At 45.0% G+C, this 18,157-nt stretch overlaps 2 protein-coding genes across 2 annotated transcripts in view; one reads left to right on the forward strand and one right to left on the reverse strand.

The window, feature by feature from the left end:
• The window catches only part of CS (citrate synthase), a 28,943-nt gene extending 16,524 nt beyond the window's left edge, over window positions 1-12,419 (forward strand). Inside the window, exons 4-11 of the mRNA XM_030866636.2 lie at window positions 696-761; window positions 1,659-1,790; window positions 2,181-2,369; window positions 8,860-9,059; window positions 9,750-9,879; window positions 10,004-10,105; window positions 10,303-10,512; window positions 10,824-12,419. Coding sequence (XP_030722496.1) covers window positions 696-761; window positions 1,659-1,790; window positions 2,181-2,369; window positions 8,860-9,059; window positions 9,750-9,879; window positions 10,004-10,105; window positions 10,303-10,512; window positions 10,824-10,994 — 1,200 coding nt within the window. The 3' untranslated portion in view covers window positions 10,995-12,419. The remainder of the gene's footprint in view (window positions 1-695; window positions 762-1,658; window positions 1,791-2,180; window positions 2,370-8,859; window positions 9,060-9,749; window positions 9,880-10,003; window positions 10,106-10,302; window positions 10,513-10,823) is intronic.
• A 733-nt stretch (window positions 12,420-13,152) lies between these two features.
• COQ10A (coenzyme Q10A) lies at window positions 13,153-16,683 on the reverse strand. The gene is made up of 5 exons (XM_030866637.2): window positions 16,349-16,683; window positions 15,655-15,801; window positions 14,699-14,891; window positions 14,360-14,461; window positions 13,153-14,094 (listed from the first exon to the last, which is right to left on the reverse strand). The coding sequence occupies exons 1-5, from the start codon at window positions 16,468-16,470 to the stop codon at window positions 13,927-13,929; spliced, it is 732 nt and encodes a 243-aa protein (XP_030722497.2). The 5' UTR covers window positions 16,471-16,683; the 3' UTR covers window positions 13,153-13,926.
• Window positions 16,684-18,157: the final 1,474 nt, after the last annotated feature.

Genomic DNA, 18,157 nt, shown 5'->3' on the forward strand with positions numbered 1-18,157 from the left:
ATGCTTCAACAAAAGTACCATCCTCTTCACTGATTGTTCAAAGCAGTCTGTCCCACATAAGGAAATGTTGAAGCTTATGGCGTTTGTTAGAAATTAGCCTATTCTTTTCTATAAATTTAATAGTTGAGGCTAACCTAATTCATGTATGGGAGGGATAAATGAAGTTTTTATTCCTCTTCCCAACCCCTTAGCTTTTGGGCCCAAGGCTCTCTGTCTTTGAGTTGATGCTGTGCTGATCATCCAGTTAAACCACAGCTCTAGCAGGCCTTCTAGAACAGCTTTAGGATCGTTTCTTCTTCAGTCCTAAGAGTCTAAGCAGCTCAGATGATAATTTCACAACAGTGTTTAGCCATTGGTCTCCATCTCCTTTCCCTACAGTCAATCCCATTCTTTTTACTTCGGTCGGTGGGAATGAGGGGATAAAAGTGGGCAGGAGAAAAAACAATAAGAAAAGGGAGCAGAGGCAAAAATACTAACTAAAGGTAGTGATTTCTCAACTTAAAAAAATCATTTCCAGCGTTAGCAGTCTTCCTTTTAAAGTTCCATTCTATAGTAAGTTAACTCCTCAGAAATCTTCTCCCAAATGAAGTCTTGCAAGTCAGAGAATAAATTTCCTCTCCCAGGTCCCATGAAGCACTAACAAGCTCTAGCCTGAATTATTCAGACAACTGGTTACATCCTCTTCTTTTCTTTAGATGTATGGTGGCATGAGAGGCATGAAGGGATTGGTATATGAAACATCAGTTCTTGATCCTGATGAGGTAAGAGATCCTCATATCAATCACTAATAACCACTGATTTTACTGACCATTGTGCACACCATGGATTAGACCAGCAGTCCCCAACCTTTTTTTGCACCAGGGACCAGTTTTTTGGAAGACAGTTTTTCTGTGGATGGGTCAGGGGTGATGGTTTCTGGATGATTCAAGGGCATTACATTTATTGTGCACTTTAATTCTATTAGTATTACATTGTAATATATAATGAAATAATTATTCAACTCACCATAATGCTGACAGGAGGCGGAGCTCAGGCAGTAATGCCAGTGATGGGGAGTGGCTGTAAATACAGGTGAAGCTTCACTCGCTCGCCTGCCGCTCACCCCCTGCTGTGCAGCCTGGTTCCTAACAGGCCGTGGACCAGCACCAGGGTTCTGGGGACCTCTGGCTTAGACCACTAAGGGTGCGGAGAACAAAATAAAGCACCTACCTGTATATCTTGGAAGGTGAAAATAGGTATATATGGAATAACTAAAGAGCGAGTTTACCTTTCTAATATATCAACTAGTAAAACTAAAAGTACAAAGCAGGAGTAAGTTACCTAAAGATTTGCTCTTTAAAAGTTCTAACTTGGGCTTCCCTGATGGCGCAGTAGTTGAGAGTCCGCCTGCCGATGCAGGGGACACGGGTTCGTGCCCCGGTCCAGGGGGACCCCACATGCCGCGGAGCGGCTGGGCCTGTGAGCCATGGCCGCTGAGCCTGCGCGTCCAGAGCCTGTGCTTCGCAACGGGAGAGGCCACAACAGTGAGAGGCCCGCGTACCGCAAAAAAAAAAAAAGTTCTAACTTGTTGACAGGTCTGATGAAAGTGGGATCAGTCAATTATGTGACTTTGAAGCTAACAAACTTAAGAGTTGTAATCCTTACTCTTCTCCCTCAAGGGCATCCGTTTTCGAGGCTACAGTATCCCTGAATGCCAGAAAGTGCTGCCCAAGGCTAAGGGTGGGGAAGAACCCCTGCCAGAGGGATTATTTTGGCTGCTGGTAACTGGACAAATCCCAACAGAGGAACAGGTAAGCAGAAGGACACTAGCGCTTCTCATTCACCTCCTTCTTTGCCTTTCTCTAATCTCAGACACTGAATCCTGATCTGGTTATGGGTGGTAGTTTATAGAGGGGAAGGAATCAGAGTAGAGTTCTGCTGTGTAAGTGGACTGTATTGAATTCTCTTGGATTTTCTTTACTTAGAGGTCACTGTCTTTTTATTTTATTTTTTTATTTTTAATTTTGGCTGCACAGCACAGCTTGCAAGATCTTATTTCCCCGGAATTGAACCTGGGCCCCCAGCAGTGAGAGTGCCGAGTCGTAACCACTAGACCGCCAGGGAATTCCCATTGTTTTTTAATTTCTCTTCTTTTTCTTTTTTCCTTGCCTAGTGTTTTGAACAATGTCTCCCTTTCACAGGTATCTTGGCTCTCAGAAGAGTGGGCAAAGAGGGCAGCTCTGCCTTCCCATGTGGTCACCATGCTGGACAACTTTCCCACTAATCTACACCCCATGTCTCAGCTCAGTGCAGCCATTACAGCTCTCAACAGTGAAAGCAACTTTGCCCGAGCATATGCAGAGGGTATCAACCGAACCAAGTACTGGGAGGTAGGAAACTTTGCTGTGATGATTGATGTTTGATGGAGATCCAAAGGACTTGAGTGTGAAGGAAGAAAAAGGAATGTAGAATCCTTCGGAAAATTACTACCCTGAGTTATGCCAGAAACTCATTTAAAAGAATTTTACTGTAGGCTTGCTTTTTATCCGTCTTTGGAATTACAAAGATAAATGAAGCATGCTTTCTATCACCAAGGTTATTGATTTAATTAGGGTGATATACACATAAAAAAGAAACTATGGGCTTCCCTGGTGGCACAGCGGTTGAGAATCCGCCTGCCAATGCAAGGGACATGGGTTCGAGCCCTGGTCCAGGAGGATCTCACATGCCACGGAGCAACTGGGCCTGTGTGCCACAACCACTGAGTTGCGCACCACAGCTGCTGAGCCTGCATGTCACAACTACCGAGGCCCATGTGCCTAGAGCCCGTGCTCCACAACGAGAGAGGCTGCCGCAGAGAAGCCCGCACACCACAATGAAGAGTAGCCCCCGCTCGCCGCAGCTAGAGAGAGCCCGCGCACAGCAGTGAAGACCCAGTGCAGCCAAAAATAAATATAAATAAAATAAATCAATTTATTTAAAAAAAAAAAGAAACTACAATTCAGTAATCTTGCTGGAATAGAGGTGTGTACACTGTGCTGTTGGAACATTGAAAAAGATGTGACTTAACTGCAGAGCCCCCGAGGAAGGTTTTGCAGAGTAGTCTCACTCTGGCCCCAAAGGGTCCCTTCTCCTTCTCTTCAAATAAGGAGAACCATTCATTCATTCATTCATTCATTTATTTCTGCGTTGGGTCTTTGTTGCTGTGCACGGGGTTTCTCTAGTTGCAGTGAGTAGGGGCTACTCTTTGTTGTGGTGCACAGGCTTCTCATTGTGATGGCTTCTTGTTGCGGAGCATGGGCTCTAGGCGCTCGGGCTTCAGTACTTGTGGCACGCAGGCTCAGTAGTTGTGGCACGTGGGCTTAGTTGCTCCACAGCATGTGGGATCTTCCCAGACCAGGGCTCACACCCGTGTCCCCTGCATTGGCAGGTGGATTCTTAACCACTGCGCCACCAGGGAAGTCCCCAGATAAGGAGAACCCTGAGAATTTGGAAGAATGGCAGCTAAGGCAACTCTGGAGGCTAGGAGGACTAATGCCAGTCAGCCACAGTTTGGACTAACCCACTCAAGATACCTGTCAGGAGTGGAAGGGTGGTTAGTATCCTGGAAGTAGGATCCAAAAAGCAAATGAGCTTTATTCTCTGAAAATGAAATGTGATCTTAATAGTTCGAACTCTGTGGTTAGAGTATGAGAAGATTGTTGGGCCTTGTCCTAGTGCATAGGACATAATTCCTTCCATCCTCTTTCCAATACCCCACATACTCACAAACACTGGGTAAAGTACAATTTATCTGGCTAAGTTTACAGAAGGACATCTCATTTTCTTTTGTTTCTTATTTAGAGACAGGTAGTATAGGAAGAGAAAAGTTCCTTTCTGCAAAGCAGATACACTAAAGGATTTTTAACCAGGAGAAGGTCCCCAAAGAGTTCACTATGAGGCAAGGCACAGAGTAGCATGGCCCACTGGTCTGATGAAATCTCCTTGGGGTTTTGGCAAATCCCACTTCATTGGATTGATCAGTATTTATTCAGTGCCAACTGTGTGTAGAGAATTGTGTTTGCTGTTGGGGGAAAGAGGGAAAGTTTGCAATTGATACTAGTCTGGTTGGCTTTGAGGAGGAAGGTATAGGAATGATGCAAACTAAACCTATTCACAAGCATTTATAAAGTCACACATCAGCAGGTTCAGAAGGTTGTATAAACTGAATATGTTGCTTTTCATTTTCTTTTTAAAATACTGTTCAAGTAATTGTTATCTGTGTGGGTCACCATAACAGAAAAGGTTAAATCAAGGCCAACAGTTCTTCTATTTTAAAACTTGTCTTTTAGAAATTGACCACTGAGAAGTGCCTGTTACTTCTTACAGTGCTGTTGTGTTGCCTGTTGTAGAGTTCTTCATACTTTGCAATAAATACCTATAAGATATTTCCCAGGTATCCAAACATGCTGCATTGCTTCACACTGTCCTTTATTGAGTCAGGAAAATGAATCTTTTTCTTCTCTGCTTGCTATTGCCTCCATTTCAGTGTACAGCCATTGATTGGTTGTCCTGCCACCTCTTTGTGAGATATCATCTGAGGGTGGCTGTCTTGAGGTGAACATTGTATTTCAGGACTTTGCCAACCTGGAGAGTGTTTCTAAGCAATACTGATATATCTGTCAGCCTCAGGATGTGCATCTAATAAGTTCACACTGAACAAAAATTAGCACCATGAACTGCTTTAGTGGAGCTTGGTGCTCTTTTGCGGCCATATCCTATCTCTCTCAAAGATCAGACATGCTATTTGAGTTTAGTTCTCTGTCTTGGTTAATTTAACCATGCTACTTTAGTAGAATTACATGACAGCATTCAGCTGGTTATTTCTGTTTAAAAATTTATGTTAAGGAGTATATGTGATCTAATTCTCTACTAGAATCATCAGTTCATGCTGTTTTTCACATACACCTCAAGAGGATGATCTTCCTACAACTTTCCTTCCGTAACAGTTTACATGACTTCAGATAAATAGTGTAATCTATTGAGGTGAAAAAGTTACATCTATTACTAATTTACTAATTGACTTAACTTCACTCGTGACTAGGAGATTACTCTGATGCACCAGCTGTTTAATTATGAAGTAGCCTTAAGATATTGTTGAATTGGGTAAAATCTGCAAAGTAGCTGACAGATGAGGTTTTTCTAGTAAGGCATATGAACAGTATATGTAGGTTTTGAAGCTGTTTAGTCTATAATAAAATCATCATCCCAACACCTAACAACTCTTGAAAGCATGCCAAATATTAGCTTAAATGTTTTATATTCATTATCTGATTTAATCATCGGAACAGCCCCATGAGGTAGATGTCACTGATGTCATTTTACTGAATGGGAAAGCTGAAGATTAGAGAAAATAAGTAGCTTGCCTAGGGTCATGCAGCTAGTAACTGGTAGACAGCAGATTGAGACTTGAGTTTGCTTCACTCTAGGGTCTCTTCACCATTAATACTGGATCTCCTCTTTTTCTGTGTCTTCTTTATAATGACTGATAGCTAACACAACATTGTAAGTCAACTATACTCCAATAAAGATTTTTTTTTAAATGACTGATAGCTAAATACTTGGTCAGAATTTCTCTAGCACTGGAGATGCTGGCTCACAATGATGATTATGGTCAGTTTTGTTACCTTTATTCCAGGCAGTTGTGATGGTGGCGTGATTTGTCTTTTTTTCTGAGGGTTTAAAGATGAAGAATGAGTTAGTACCAGTAGCTAAATAGCACCTCAGTCTTAGTTTATTAAAGAAGAAATAAGGGGGCTTCCCTGGTGGCGCAGTGGTTGAGAGTACGCCTGCCGATGCAGGGGACACGGGTTCATGCCCTGATCCGGGAAGATCCCACATGCCGCGGAGCGGCTGGGCCCGTGAGCCGTGGCCACTGAGCCTGTGCGTCCGGAGCCTGTGCTCCGCAACGGGAGAGGCCACAACAGTGAGAGGCCCGGATACCGCAAAAAAAAAAAGAAGAAGAAGAAGAAGAAGAAATAAGGAGGCGTTCTCTGTCAGTGTGTTTGTTTCTTTATTTAACCACTTGACTGTACAGCTTTACCACTACAAAAAGCAGGGTAAAGATTCCACACTGTCATACCTGGTCTGATACTTGCTGCTTTATAAACTTCATCCTCAGTGGTAGAAGTTGAAACAGTCCTCTTTTTGTAGTTTCTTTATGTTGTGGTCATTCATACTCTACAAATGATTTTAAAAGTTAGTACATACTCCACAGATAACAGTCTGCCTAGCCCAGGATCTTGTTCTTGGCATTCTGCTAATGAATCCAGGTCCCTTAGAACTGCATATCCTTGATGCAGGCTTCTGGAAATAACCTACTTCCTTGGGGGATGTGAATCTGCAAGAAGGTATGGTTAATAGTATGATTATCATGTAAATAATCTCCTGAGAACTTGCAAGTGTTAGCTAAGTACTTCTTGCTTCAAGTAGCTTTTTAATTTTGGCAGTATTCTCATTGAATCTTGGTGGCATTGACAAAATTCGCTGAGTGCTTGAGTAATAGATGACTTCACAGAGATTATCTCATTTAGGCTAGTTATTATAGATTTTGTTCTTTGTTCCAACAAAACTACCAAAACCTGATGACTTCTTACAGGAACATTTAGCCAGTTAGCTTGATAGGACAGCACAATGTAATGTCATTCAGCAAGTATTTTCTCCACGCTTTCAATGTACTGTGACTGAAAGTAGAAATTTTTATTGTTTCGTTTTGTGTTTTTTTTTTTGGCCGCATCTCATGGCTTGTAGGATCTTTCCCAACCAGGAATTGAACCCAGGCCCTGGCAGTGAAAGCACCGAGTCCTAACCACTGGACCGCCAGGGAATTCCTGAATTTTTTTGTTATTAAAAGAAAAAACTTGGGGGCTTCCCTGGTGGCGCAGTGGTTGAGAGTCCACCTGCCGATGCAGGGGACACAGGTTCGTGCTCTGGTCTGGGAAGATCACACATGCCGCGGAGCGGCTAGGCCAGTGAGCCATGGCCGCTGAGCCTGTGCGTCCGGAACCTGTGCTCCACAGCGGGAGAGGCCACAACAGTGAGAGGCCCGGATACCGCAAAAAAAAAAAAAGAAGAAGAAAAAGAAAAAACTTGGGAATTCCATGGCGGTCCACTGGTTAGCACTCCATGCTTCCCTTCCACTGCAGGGGGCACGAGTTCGATCCCTGGTCTGGGAACTAAGATCGCACAAGCCTCACAGCGTGGCCAAGAAAACCCAAAAACTACTCAAACCCTGTCGCCCTCCCTAAAAGAAAATCCCTATGAGAAGATAAAATTGAGACGTAAAAGTTGAGCACGCTATTAACATCACAAAAAGACAACCAGATATTATATGTTTCTCTTAATAAATGAACACAGCACTATTCATCAAAAAGTCTTGCTGGGCTTCCCTGGTTGGCGCAGTGGTTGAGAGTCCGCCTGCCGATGCAGGGGACACGGGTTCGTGCCCCAGTCCGGGAAGATCCCACATGCCGCGGAGCGGCTAGGCCCGTGAGCCATGGCCGCTGAGCCTGCGCGTCCAGAGTCTGTGCTCTGCAACGGGAGAGGCCACAACAGTGAGAGGCCCGCGTACCGCAAAAAAAAAAAAAAAAAAAGTCTTGCTAAAGAAATTGAACATGAATCTGCTCAAACCTCTAGCTCTATCAGTCTGTCGGAAATACAGTGGATAGAGGGACATGTTAAATGACATCACAGGTATATAACTAGCAAAATCTAAACTGTGGGAAATTCTACAGGACAAATGATCTGATTTTCCACAAATAAACTGCAGAGTAAAAAAAGGACAGCATAAGAGGGAACTTAAATTAATTTAAAAGACTTCAAAAAAAATAAAAATAAATAAAAAAATAAAAAAAAGACTCCAGAGACATGTCATACAATTGCAATGTGGGCTATTTTCAGTGAAACAGACAAATGAGGGGGAGCTTTATAATAAATGAATGAGGTGGGGGGGAGACTTGAATACTGAGTAGATAGTTAATGATACTGAAGAATTGTTAAATTCTTTTCAGTAGGATAATTGTTTTGTGATTTCGATTATGAAGGACCTTTATCTTTTAGAGATACATGCTTAAATACTTACATGTTATATATGATATCTGGGGTTCACTCAAAATAATTTGGGAGATGAGAGGGGAAAGTAAGGGTATGGATGAAACAAGCATGGCCATGAGTTAATAATTATTTAAGCTAGATGATGCTTATTAGCCGAGTGGGTAACCTTGTGCCCCAGTTTTTACAAATGAAGGCTATGTTACCTTACAGGACTATTGTAAGAAAAGAAAAAAATGAAAATAATATATCTAGCACAGTACCTGTTATATAGTAAGTGCTTAAAAAATGGAAGCCTTTGTTCATAACTAACAATTGAATGCCACTGTTTGACCCTTGGCATATATGGTGAATTTTCCTTGAAAGATGGAACATAGAATTATTAAAAACCTAGTGTCATAGCACATTCTTTGAATGCAATGTCATGTAGTGGAAAAGATCATGGTTAAACATATAAGGGTTCAAAATCTGACTCTGGCATTTAACTGAATGCTCTGAGCCTCAGTTCACCTTTTAAAATGGAGGTCATTATATACTTTGTAGAATGGGAAAAAATTGGGAATAATGTTTTAATACACATGAGATAGTTTGTATAAATCCCTTAATGCGGTGCCTGGGTCATAACAGTTATTCAGTTAAATGGCCATTGTTGTTATACTCCATTTATAATCACCCATAGAATCATCAATCCAAATAGCCCAGTCCATAGAGAACAAACACCATCCCTGCCTAATTCTTCCTTGTTGATAATTCCTCTTCTTTTTTTCTCCATTTTCCTCTTCTCCCCATCAGTTGATTTATGAAGACTGTATGGATCTGATTGCAAAGCTACCTTGTGTTGCAGCAAAGATCTACCGGAATCTCTATCGAGAGGGCAGCAGTATTGGGGCCATTGATTCTAAGCTGGACTGGTCCCACAATTTCACCAACATGTTAGGCTATACTGACGCTCAGTTCACGGAGCTCATGCGCTTGTACCTCACCATCCACAGGTGAGGGAGACCCAGCAACCATAGCCACCAGGTGCCTGGATTGGTGGTGAATATTAAGGAAAACTCCTTGGGACTTCCCTGGCAGTAGTAGCTAAGTAGTTAAGACTCTGCGCTTCCACTGCAGGGGGGCGTGGGTTCCATCCCTGGTCGGGGAATTAAGATCCTGTATGTCATGCAGCATGCCAAAAAAACCCAAACTCCTTAACAGGTGGTAGGCAGCAAGGAGATGGAAACACAGCGTATGGGATGGTACAAGGCAAGATCGGGGTCTGGTAAAGAAGGTCAGGAGGTCTAGAAAAATTACCATAACCACGCTAAGGGTAAGATAGTGCTTCTGGCTAGGAAAAGGTACTAGCTGCTCACATTAGACAGGTCCTTTGGCTTTCCAGGAGCTCCCTCTTCTGGCCATTGCTGTTAAAGCTGCAGTGAGAGTCAGGGAGCTTGGCACGCAGGCCAGGCATCATCAAGCAGTAACCTCTCCAGCCCTGTGGATTAGTGAACAAAGGCTGATGATAAGATTGGGACATCTCTTACAAGAGCTTATGTATAAGTGACTAGCTATAGGCTGGTGTGAATCCATAGCTAGGCTAGTATGTGACAATAAGAGAACAGCAAGGACTGTGTTTCAATAATCTGCCCCTTTTTTCTCCTTTCTCTTGGCCTTGATTCTCCTTTCTTACTTCCCCACAGTGACCATGAGGGTGGCAATGTAAGTGCCCATACCAGCCACTTGGTGGGCAGTGCCCTTTCAGACCCCTACTTGTCCTTCGCAGCAGCCATGAATGGGCTGGCAGGGCCCCTGCATGGACTGGCAAATCAGGTAAGACTGTTCTTTTTCTTCTCCTGCTCCGTGTTTTTCTTACTCCCATGCTTTGTTTCTGATCCTGGCGTTCTCTCCTGGCATATGCATTGACACTCTTTTATTCTCCAAACCTTACCCACAGGAAGTACTTGTCTGGCTGACACAACTACAGAAGGAAGTTGGCAAAGATGTGTCAGATGAGAAGTTACGAGACTATATCTGGAACACACTCAACTCAGGACGGGTAAGCAGAGATGCTTAGCAACTAGGAAAGAAGCCAAGACTCAAGTTCTATAATTTGGAAGAATGAAGGAGAAAAGAATGAGATAACTCCCTAAATTAGAGGAGATTTTTTTTCCATTTGTCTACCCCAAAGAATGCAGAAAAGACAAAAATTTCTACCTGAGAATACAACTGGTTTTCCCCCCCTATCCTTTGCAGGTTGTCCCAGGCTATGGCCATGCAGTACTAAGGAAGACTGATCCACGATATACCTGTCAACGAGAGTTTGCTCTGAAACACCTGCCTCAGGACCCCATGTTTAAGCTGGTTGCTCAGCTGTACAAGATTGTGCCCAATGTCCTCCTAGAGCAGGGCAAGGCCAAGAATCCTTGGCCCAATGTAGATGCTCATAGTGGGGTACTGCTCCAGGTGAGTCCTCCTTTCCCTGCTTTCCTCTAATTTATACCAAACCTTACTATTCTCTGCCATGCACAAAATCAACTCCCTAGTCAGAGCAAGGACTCTCACACCTCTTTCCTTACGCTTTTGTTAAAGTTGCCTATGGTGGGGGAGGTGTGGGCTGGAGGAAAGGGGTGCTTTCCTTTCAGAATCCAGTTGCTATACTTTTCCCAGTCATTTCTATTTAAGGCTAACTGGGTTAAGGCTTTTAATCAATCTGGACTTGTACATGCCACTACCTGTGGGCCTTTAACAAAACTTTTTTCTCTTTTACCTTACAGTACTATGGCATGACGGAGATGAATTACTACACAGTCCTGTTTGGGGTATCACGGGCACTGGGTGTATTAGCACAGCTCATCTGGAGCCGAGCCCTAGGCTTCCCTCTAGAGAGGCCCAAGTCCATGAGCACAGACGGTCTGATGAAGTTTGTGGACTCTAAGTCAGGGTGAAACTGAAGACTGGGAGGAAACTAGCTACCAGAAAGTGAGGGATATTAAAGAAAAAAAAAAGTATAATTTTGTTTCAGGGGGCTTCTAAAGACTTAAGATTAAATTGTATCTGAGGCACTGATGATAAGTTTGAGGTTAAGATATTAACTAAGATTTTAAAAGATGAAAAGTAACCCCTTTTTCCCTAACCAGCTCTTTTCCCCGGCCTGGTATGAGTTGCCCATCAACTATAGGATGACCAGGACTAATGCATGTGGTACGGGTTAGGTTTACCCGTGCCCCCACCCAATCTCCAGAGTAAGATCTTTCCCTAGGTCAAAGCTGGTTGCAGAGAATCTGCAGTCACTTCAGCAGAGCTTTTGGTTCTACTCTGCCCACCCCTTAATAGGCCAGCAAACCAGGACCCTGCCCCTTCTGTTTCCATAGGAATCATGTTGGATTGTCACCTGTACCAAGCCCCATTAACCTCTCCCATGCACACAGACACTTCCTAGCAAGACCGATTGGTTATGCTTTGGCTTTTTTTGTTTGTTTGTTTTTAATGATACCAGGTGATCATAAAGGCCATGGTATTTGTTGTGACTGGCACCCAGTGTTTGATTTTTATTTCTCTTTTTTAAATTATCCCATTGAAATTAAGATCTGGGAGTGTTCTATTCCCTGTTACTTGAATACTCACCTCTTTCCAGATTTTCTATACCTGCTGCACCTCAAGCCAAGGTTGCTCTGGACCTTCCCCTCTTGGTCCCTACTAGAGACCTCTTTCAGCAGGTTGTATACAGCACTGTATGATATTGTGGTCTTTCCCATTATTTGGCTTTATCAGGGCTTAATATCAACCAAGCTTTTTACTTCCCTGGAACACAAGCCACTACCCTCTGACCTTTTTTCTTTCCCCTTTAATATGCTGTGGGCTGTAGAACAGGGACTTGGGAATTACCAGCATGATATCTTCATGGCCTGATCCCAGGGGTACTAGCACCTCTTTCTGAACAGGGAAATGAGATTGGACATGGTCTCCTTTGAATATGAGGTACTGGGGCTGAGGGCATTAAAAATAGTAAACCTCCCTCCTCATCCCCTGCCACAAGCAAATATCCTTTTATTTATCAGGGTTCTTATCCTGCCCCTTCCCCAAGAGCTCACAGTACAGTGTTTGTTTTAGAAGCCCCATATGCACAGGTTTCCAGTGACTCAGAATGCTCTACTGCCTTTTCTTTTCAAGAAAGGATTAAAAATACACTCCTGCTGTGCCCCCTTCCTCCCTCGCAACTCCTGCCTGTGTTTGTGTGGATCCCAAATCCCCAGAACCACGCTGTTGAGATGGATAATACTGTCTGTAAACCCCTGGGTAACTGTCAAGTCATGATGCAGACTTCAGGTTGTTCTGTATAAAATGCAAAATAAATGTTTTTATTAACAATGCTTGAGCCTAGTAAATAAGGCCTGGGACAATCTCTATTATGAGGTAAGGATTCTGGCTAGCAAGATCCTGGACTTGGTGGGTTATGTTATGCTGTGCATCTTTTTTATCTTGAGGTAGGTTTGGCATTCATTTACGCTAATCAGAAGACAGGTTCCCTATGAGATTTCCAAAGGAGATTGCTGTCTGTCTTCATGGTTAGAAGTCCTTGATCTTTAGCCCCTATCCTTCCTAAATTTGTCGTAAGGTAGAACACTCAAGGACTGTAGCTGAGACGTCACAACTGCTTATGTGACTAATCCAAGGAAGCTGGTCCAGCCCATTGGGTGAAAGGAACAAACTATACCAAGGGCAGTTAAGGTAGAACTACTGACTCAGGATCTGAGCCTCTAGAGGGCTCTGGTACTTCGTGAAATGCCAGTTCTTTGCAGCTTCCCTTAAGGATCCCCCAGAATAAGAGGTGGTCTGGAGGACATCAGTTATATGGGAGGTCTGAGACCAGATTACTCTGTCCTGAGACTCCTGCTGCAACTGACCTTCTGAAAAAGTCTATAAATAGGCAAGGGAGTGGGTACTAGGTCCTGGCTTGTAGAATGTGCTACTATAGTTAGCAGGGACACTGTGTCCAAGAGGACTTCTTGCACCTTCACTCCCCTAGGGAAGGAAGCCATGACTTTCTACTACTCTACTATAGCTACATTATTCCCGAGAAGCAATATATAAAAGTCAAATTCATACTGTCACAATTAATTTATTGAAATTTTATAAAAACTCAGGAGTGGAAGAATAAGGTACAACCCAAGAGTATAACTGTTCAGTGCTCTTTTGCTCCTTTCCCCCTGTGGCTATGATGGGGAGAAAGCCCCTTGCTCTCCACTAGCCAGGCAGCATGGAACTATTCTTAAAGTGAGGTCATACAGATTTCAAGCTGGGGCCAGATCTCAGGCATCTCCTGAGGGGCTGAGGGCATTAAAAATAGTAAACCTCCCTCCTCATCCCCTGCCACAAGCAAATATCCCTTTATTTATCAGGGTTCTTATCCTGCCCCTTCACCAAGAGCAGGCAAAGTTACTGACTACCCAGTAGCTCTGTGTCAGAGAAAGGAATTCAGTTTATTCAGTCCTAAGAAAAGTTGCTGTCTTCCCCTGGTCAGACACTAAGGCACCTTGACAAGAGCTCAGAGACAACCATACAGTCCTGATTATAATTCAGTGTGAGAAGGTTGCAGGCATCAGGCATATGGGCTCTCGAGATGAGCCTGACCCTTTCCTAAGCATACTTTCCTTTCCATACTTCCATACTACTTTCCATACTAAGCATTCCTTTCCATACTTCCCTGCCTTTTCTTTCCCCCAGCATTTCCAGCCAGCTTAGAGCCCAGTTTGAGTGGAAGAACAGTATTATGAACATAGACTCTTCTCTCAGATTGGAGCAGGAGCTAAATGAAATAAATAAGAGAATTGGGTGAGGAGGGAGAGGAGAGGTGAGGCTAGGGAACAATCCTTTGCCTCAAGTTTGGTGCACCTCATGGAACATCAGTTCACGGGGGATGGCTGTTTCTGGACCAAACTTGGTTGCTGCCCGGCGCTCGAAGGCAGTGACATTCCGTTTGACAACCTCATCAAAAAACATGGTGGCCAGCTGGGAGTGCAGCAGAGAACGAAATTCAAAGGAAATCTGGGAATGGGTAAGAAACAGAAACTCTTCAAGACCATGTTGGATAGTCCCTGGCCAAATGCAAGGATACTATTCAGTGCCTTTTCCTCCCGCTCCAGTTCATTAGATCCCCTCAAAGGCCCTGGGACTGAGTATAAAGTACAAGTTTGATACAAGCTCAGACCTGTGAAGAGTGTCATTGACTTGTGAAATAACTGTCACAGTACCTCAGCTCAGCCCCCCACAACCCAGTTGTAGCCCTGTGCTATACAGCCTCCTGACTCACCCAGAAGTCCACAGTGCAAGTTCGGGGATAGGCAGGAATACCAGGACTGAACCGCCAAATGGTCTCTAAGTGGTTGAAGAGCTTGCCGTCGGTGCAAACAGCCTAGAATAGGACCATCAGGTAGTTAAACAATATTATGATGGAATTAAACCTGTATCAGGTATAGGAGGCTATAAGAAGGAATTGAAAGCCATTTTCCTCTCCTAATATTTTATTAGGGAAATATTTGGCACGTGGAGATAAAAATTCATTACAAGGAAAGCCACAATAGCCTTTAAACGTAAAAATGCCAGAGAACACAAAAAACTTCCTGATCAATCCCTCCCAGACAGGCCTCACCTTGACCATGTGAGGTTTGACCATGGAAACAGCAGAAGTATAACGTTCCATAACAGGTGGAAAGCCAACCTCCAACTGGGCCTTCAGGTGACCTTTGCGGCTGGATACCACCAAAGACTTCTTACACCAGGGCACAAACTCACGATACTCCTGGACATTGGCTACCACCTCGTACATCTCCTGCATTGAGTACCTAGGGGAAGGAATCAGAGAGAGGCCAAGGAACTGCCAGATGGGTGACGTTCCTCCTTGCTCTAGGCACTCTCCCCCCCATGCCCACTAATCATGCACCTTCAGGAACTAGAGATGCCAAATAAGCCTGGATAAATGACTTTGCAAAAGCAAATGTGCAAATCTCCATGACGTTAGTGTTACCTTAAGTTTTGCAGTTTACAGAGTGCTTTTGCATTTACTATTTTGATGCTAAGACCATCTAGGGAGAACAGAGGTCGATTTTACTGATGATTCACAAAAGGACTCAAATCCCAGCTCTATGACAGTGTGGCCCTAGGTAAATTATTACTGTCTCCGTATCTCCTCTGTGAATCATAGGTAATAGTAATTGATTCGTAAGTTTGTTGAAAGGATCAAATGAGAAAATCTATGGTAAAACACCTAAGCAGCCTGCTAGCAGTAGTAAGTGCTCAGTAAAGTGTTAACTCATATTGTGCTCAGAGTACCTAAAGTCAGGTCAGCAGAGAAATAATATCCTGTTGTCTTATGTTATTGTCCAATTGTAGTCATGTTTCACAATGCACAGGCACAGCAACCAGGAAGGGGGGAATTAAGGTTGGAAGGCTGGCAGAGGAGGATAAAGGATCAGTAATATAGCTGGGAAGCATGGGACGGCCAGGGATCTTGCCCACTATGGCTACCCTTACGTTCCAGCCTGTACATGCTTTTTGTTTGGCGAGAAAGTGAATGTGGAGGGCTGCTGGACAGGAGGGGATGCTCACCCCATGATCCTACGCTCGGAGTAAGTCTTTCGCTTGTTGGTGAAGGGGGCAGCAAAGCCCATGAAGGAACGGCTGGGAGGTAAGCCAGCCTCAGCCGCCAAGACCTGGGCAGCCCGGGGCAAGAAGAGGCTGCAGGAGATCAGAAATCTAAGGCCAAAAGGAAAGGAGAGACACGTTACGATTCTTTCCTTGTGTTCCTCAACCATTCCCAGGTGAAGGGGAAGAGGGGCGCATCCCAGAGGAAGGTCGTCCAAACAAGCTTTTCGCCTAGCACCTGCTGCAGCCCGCCAGGCTCCCTTGGCCAAGCAGTCACGAGTGCGAAAGGTCGAGGGCGGCGGAGGACAGTGCCGGGGGAGGAGTTGGGGAAAAGCGGGATGCATGTGATGTGCCAGGTGCCTTTGACTGGAGGCTACCCTACTGCTGAAAGCGAGGATTCTCAGGAAGCATCACAGTCCCCGGGACTTCGCCAAGCCCGCTGTTGCCAGGGCACCCGCGAGGGACAAGAAGTGGTTGGGCACCCACCTCGAAGACTTTGCCTCGCGAATAACTTGCAAAAGCATTCCCTAAAGCTCTACATTAGACCCCAAGGTATGACCGTAGCCGCCCTCCCGCCGTGCCTGCACCCAGAGCTGCAACTTCGGGGTCCTGGGCGACCCCTTTAGCTCCAGCCCCGACGTCCGCATCTCCCTCTCACCTCATTGGAACCGGCGGTCGCGGAGGGACCGGGGGCGGGGCCGGGCGCCGGGAGAGGCCGCTGCAGCCCCTGGCCGTCGCGCGCGTCCCGGCCGGGAGTCGCCGCGCGCCTGCCGAGGCCATGCGCGCTGCCCTCCCTTGCCCTCTCGGCTCTGATACCAGCTGCGCACTCCTCAGTCCAGAGGAAGAACGGAGGTTAGCGGCAGCCGGGCGGGTTCAGGGCCCCCGAGCGCAGGGGCGGCGTTGGGCGGTAGCTCCTCTCTCTCTGTTCCTGCCCGGGCGGCCGGGTAGCCTAGAACTGAAGCCGCTACCGCTGCTCCCGCAGCTCCCAGTAACCCCACGTCACGCCGTTGCCATGGCTCGGAACCTAGAGAGGGGGGAAGGAAGGGGACCACGCGGCCTGTCGGGAGATGTAGTTTCGCCCCTCTGGCGAGAAAGGGCGCTGGAGGGGGTGTTTGAGAAGCTGCAGAGATGGCTCCGTGGAGCGAGCTCACCAGGCAAGCTACTTGCCGAGTCTGTGGTCACGGACCTGGTACATAAGCACAGAAGCGACTTCTTGGTCATGTCAACAGCATATGCCGTTGGTCTTCTGAACGTCTGTCTTAGAGACTTTACTATATTCTGCCTTGTTTATAGTTAGAAGTTCCATTCATCTTTGTAGCACATAGTACCTAGTGCTGTGCTTTGCATCTTTGAGAAAGGAAATTAATGTTCCAAGATCTGGGCTAAGACTTTGCATAGTTTTCTCTTTTAATATTTATAGAAAGAAGTCGGGGTGAGAAGAACCAGACTTACTTTTATGGGAGAGAACCGTCTTTGCCTGGAAAAGTGTGCACTTGATAGAGGTGAGACCTCATGGGCAGGAACCTGAACCCAGGCAAGGAAATGTCACTACACTGCTTTCAATCATGATACAAGGAGAAAAAAAGGGCCCTTGATAAAAGTGGGGAGAACAGAAGAGAGAGAGAGAAGAGAGAGAAATCAGCAATCGGAGACTGGATCTAGGTGGGTAGAGCTCTTGAAATTCTGCCACAGTGGAGTAAAGGAAGGACATTTTAAGAATGGTGGTGTCTGCTGTTGCATTTAAAGATGTTTTTGTTATTACAGTGCAAGCCCCTCCTCTGCTTTAGTCTTTAGAGCATAAGTCTTCAGTCATGCTCTCCACATTCAGGAAAGTTTTATCTGAGTAGTGTTGTGAGGGTTAGGGTGGGAGGATGAAATAATTAGACTGTTGCCTTTAGGGTCTAATTGGTAGGGAAGAGAGAGATCTTGTCCAGAAACAGGGGCCTGAAAACAGATGTAAACCTTCCAACTCTTCCCACTCCTTGAGACTGGCATTCATTTGCAGAATTCCACTGGATATGGATTGAATTTTAAAGCTTGAGCCCATTTTGGGACTTCCCTGGTGGTCCAGTGGGTAAGACTCAGCTGTGCTTCTAATGCAGGGGGCCCGGGTTCAATCCCTGGTCGGGGAACTAGGTCCCGCGTGCATGCTGCTGCTAAGGGTCCACATGTTGCAACTAAGAAGTCTGCATGCTGCAGCTAAGACCCGGCGCAGCCAAAATAAACAAATTAATAAATAAAGTGTGAGCCCATTTTATCTGGATTTCAAGGAGCAAAACCCTCCCTTGAACTCTGGTTTACATTTGCCATTTTGTAAGGAAGGCATTTCAATCCTTATGTTAAATTATTTATACATGAAGTCCCAAATTGGGGAATGATCTCACTTCTTTTTCTCTTTTAACATTTCTTCTTTTTCCCTCAGAACCCTCCCCCCAACAAGATACAGTATCTCCTTCCAGTTCGAAGA

The sequence above is a fragment of the Globicephala melas genome, chromosome 10 (assembly GCF_963455315.2).
Source record: "Globicephala melas chromosome 10, mGloMel1.2, whole genome shotgun sequence".
NCBI lineage: Eukaryota > Metazoa > Chordata > Mammalia > Artiodactyla > Delphinidae > Globicephala > Globicephala melas.

Bases quoted from the DNA above. Each gene is read 5' to 3' on its own strand.
- COQ10A (XM_030866637.2), bottom strand. From the start codon at position 16,470: ATGGCCTCGGCAGGCGCGCGGCGACTCCCGGCCGGGACGCGCGCGACG. The intron at 14,892-15,654 runs GTGAGCATCCCC...TCCTTCCCCTAG, and splicing joins TCCGAGCGTAGGATCATGGG to GTACTCAATGCAGGAGATGT. The intron at 14,095-14,359 runs GTGAGTCAGGAG...ACCCATTCCCAG, and splicing joins CTTGCACTGTGGACTTCTGG to ATTTCCTTTGAATTTCGTTC.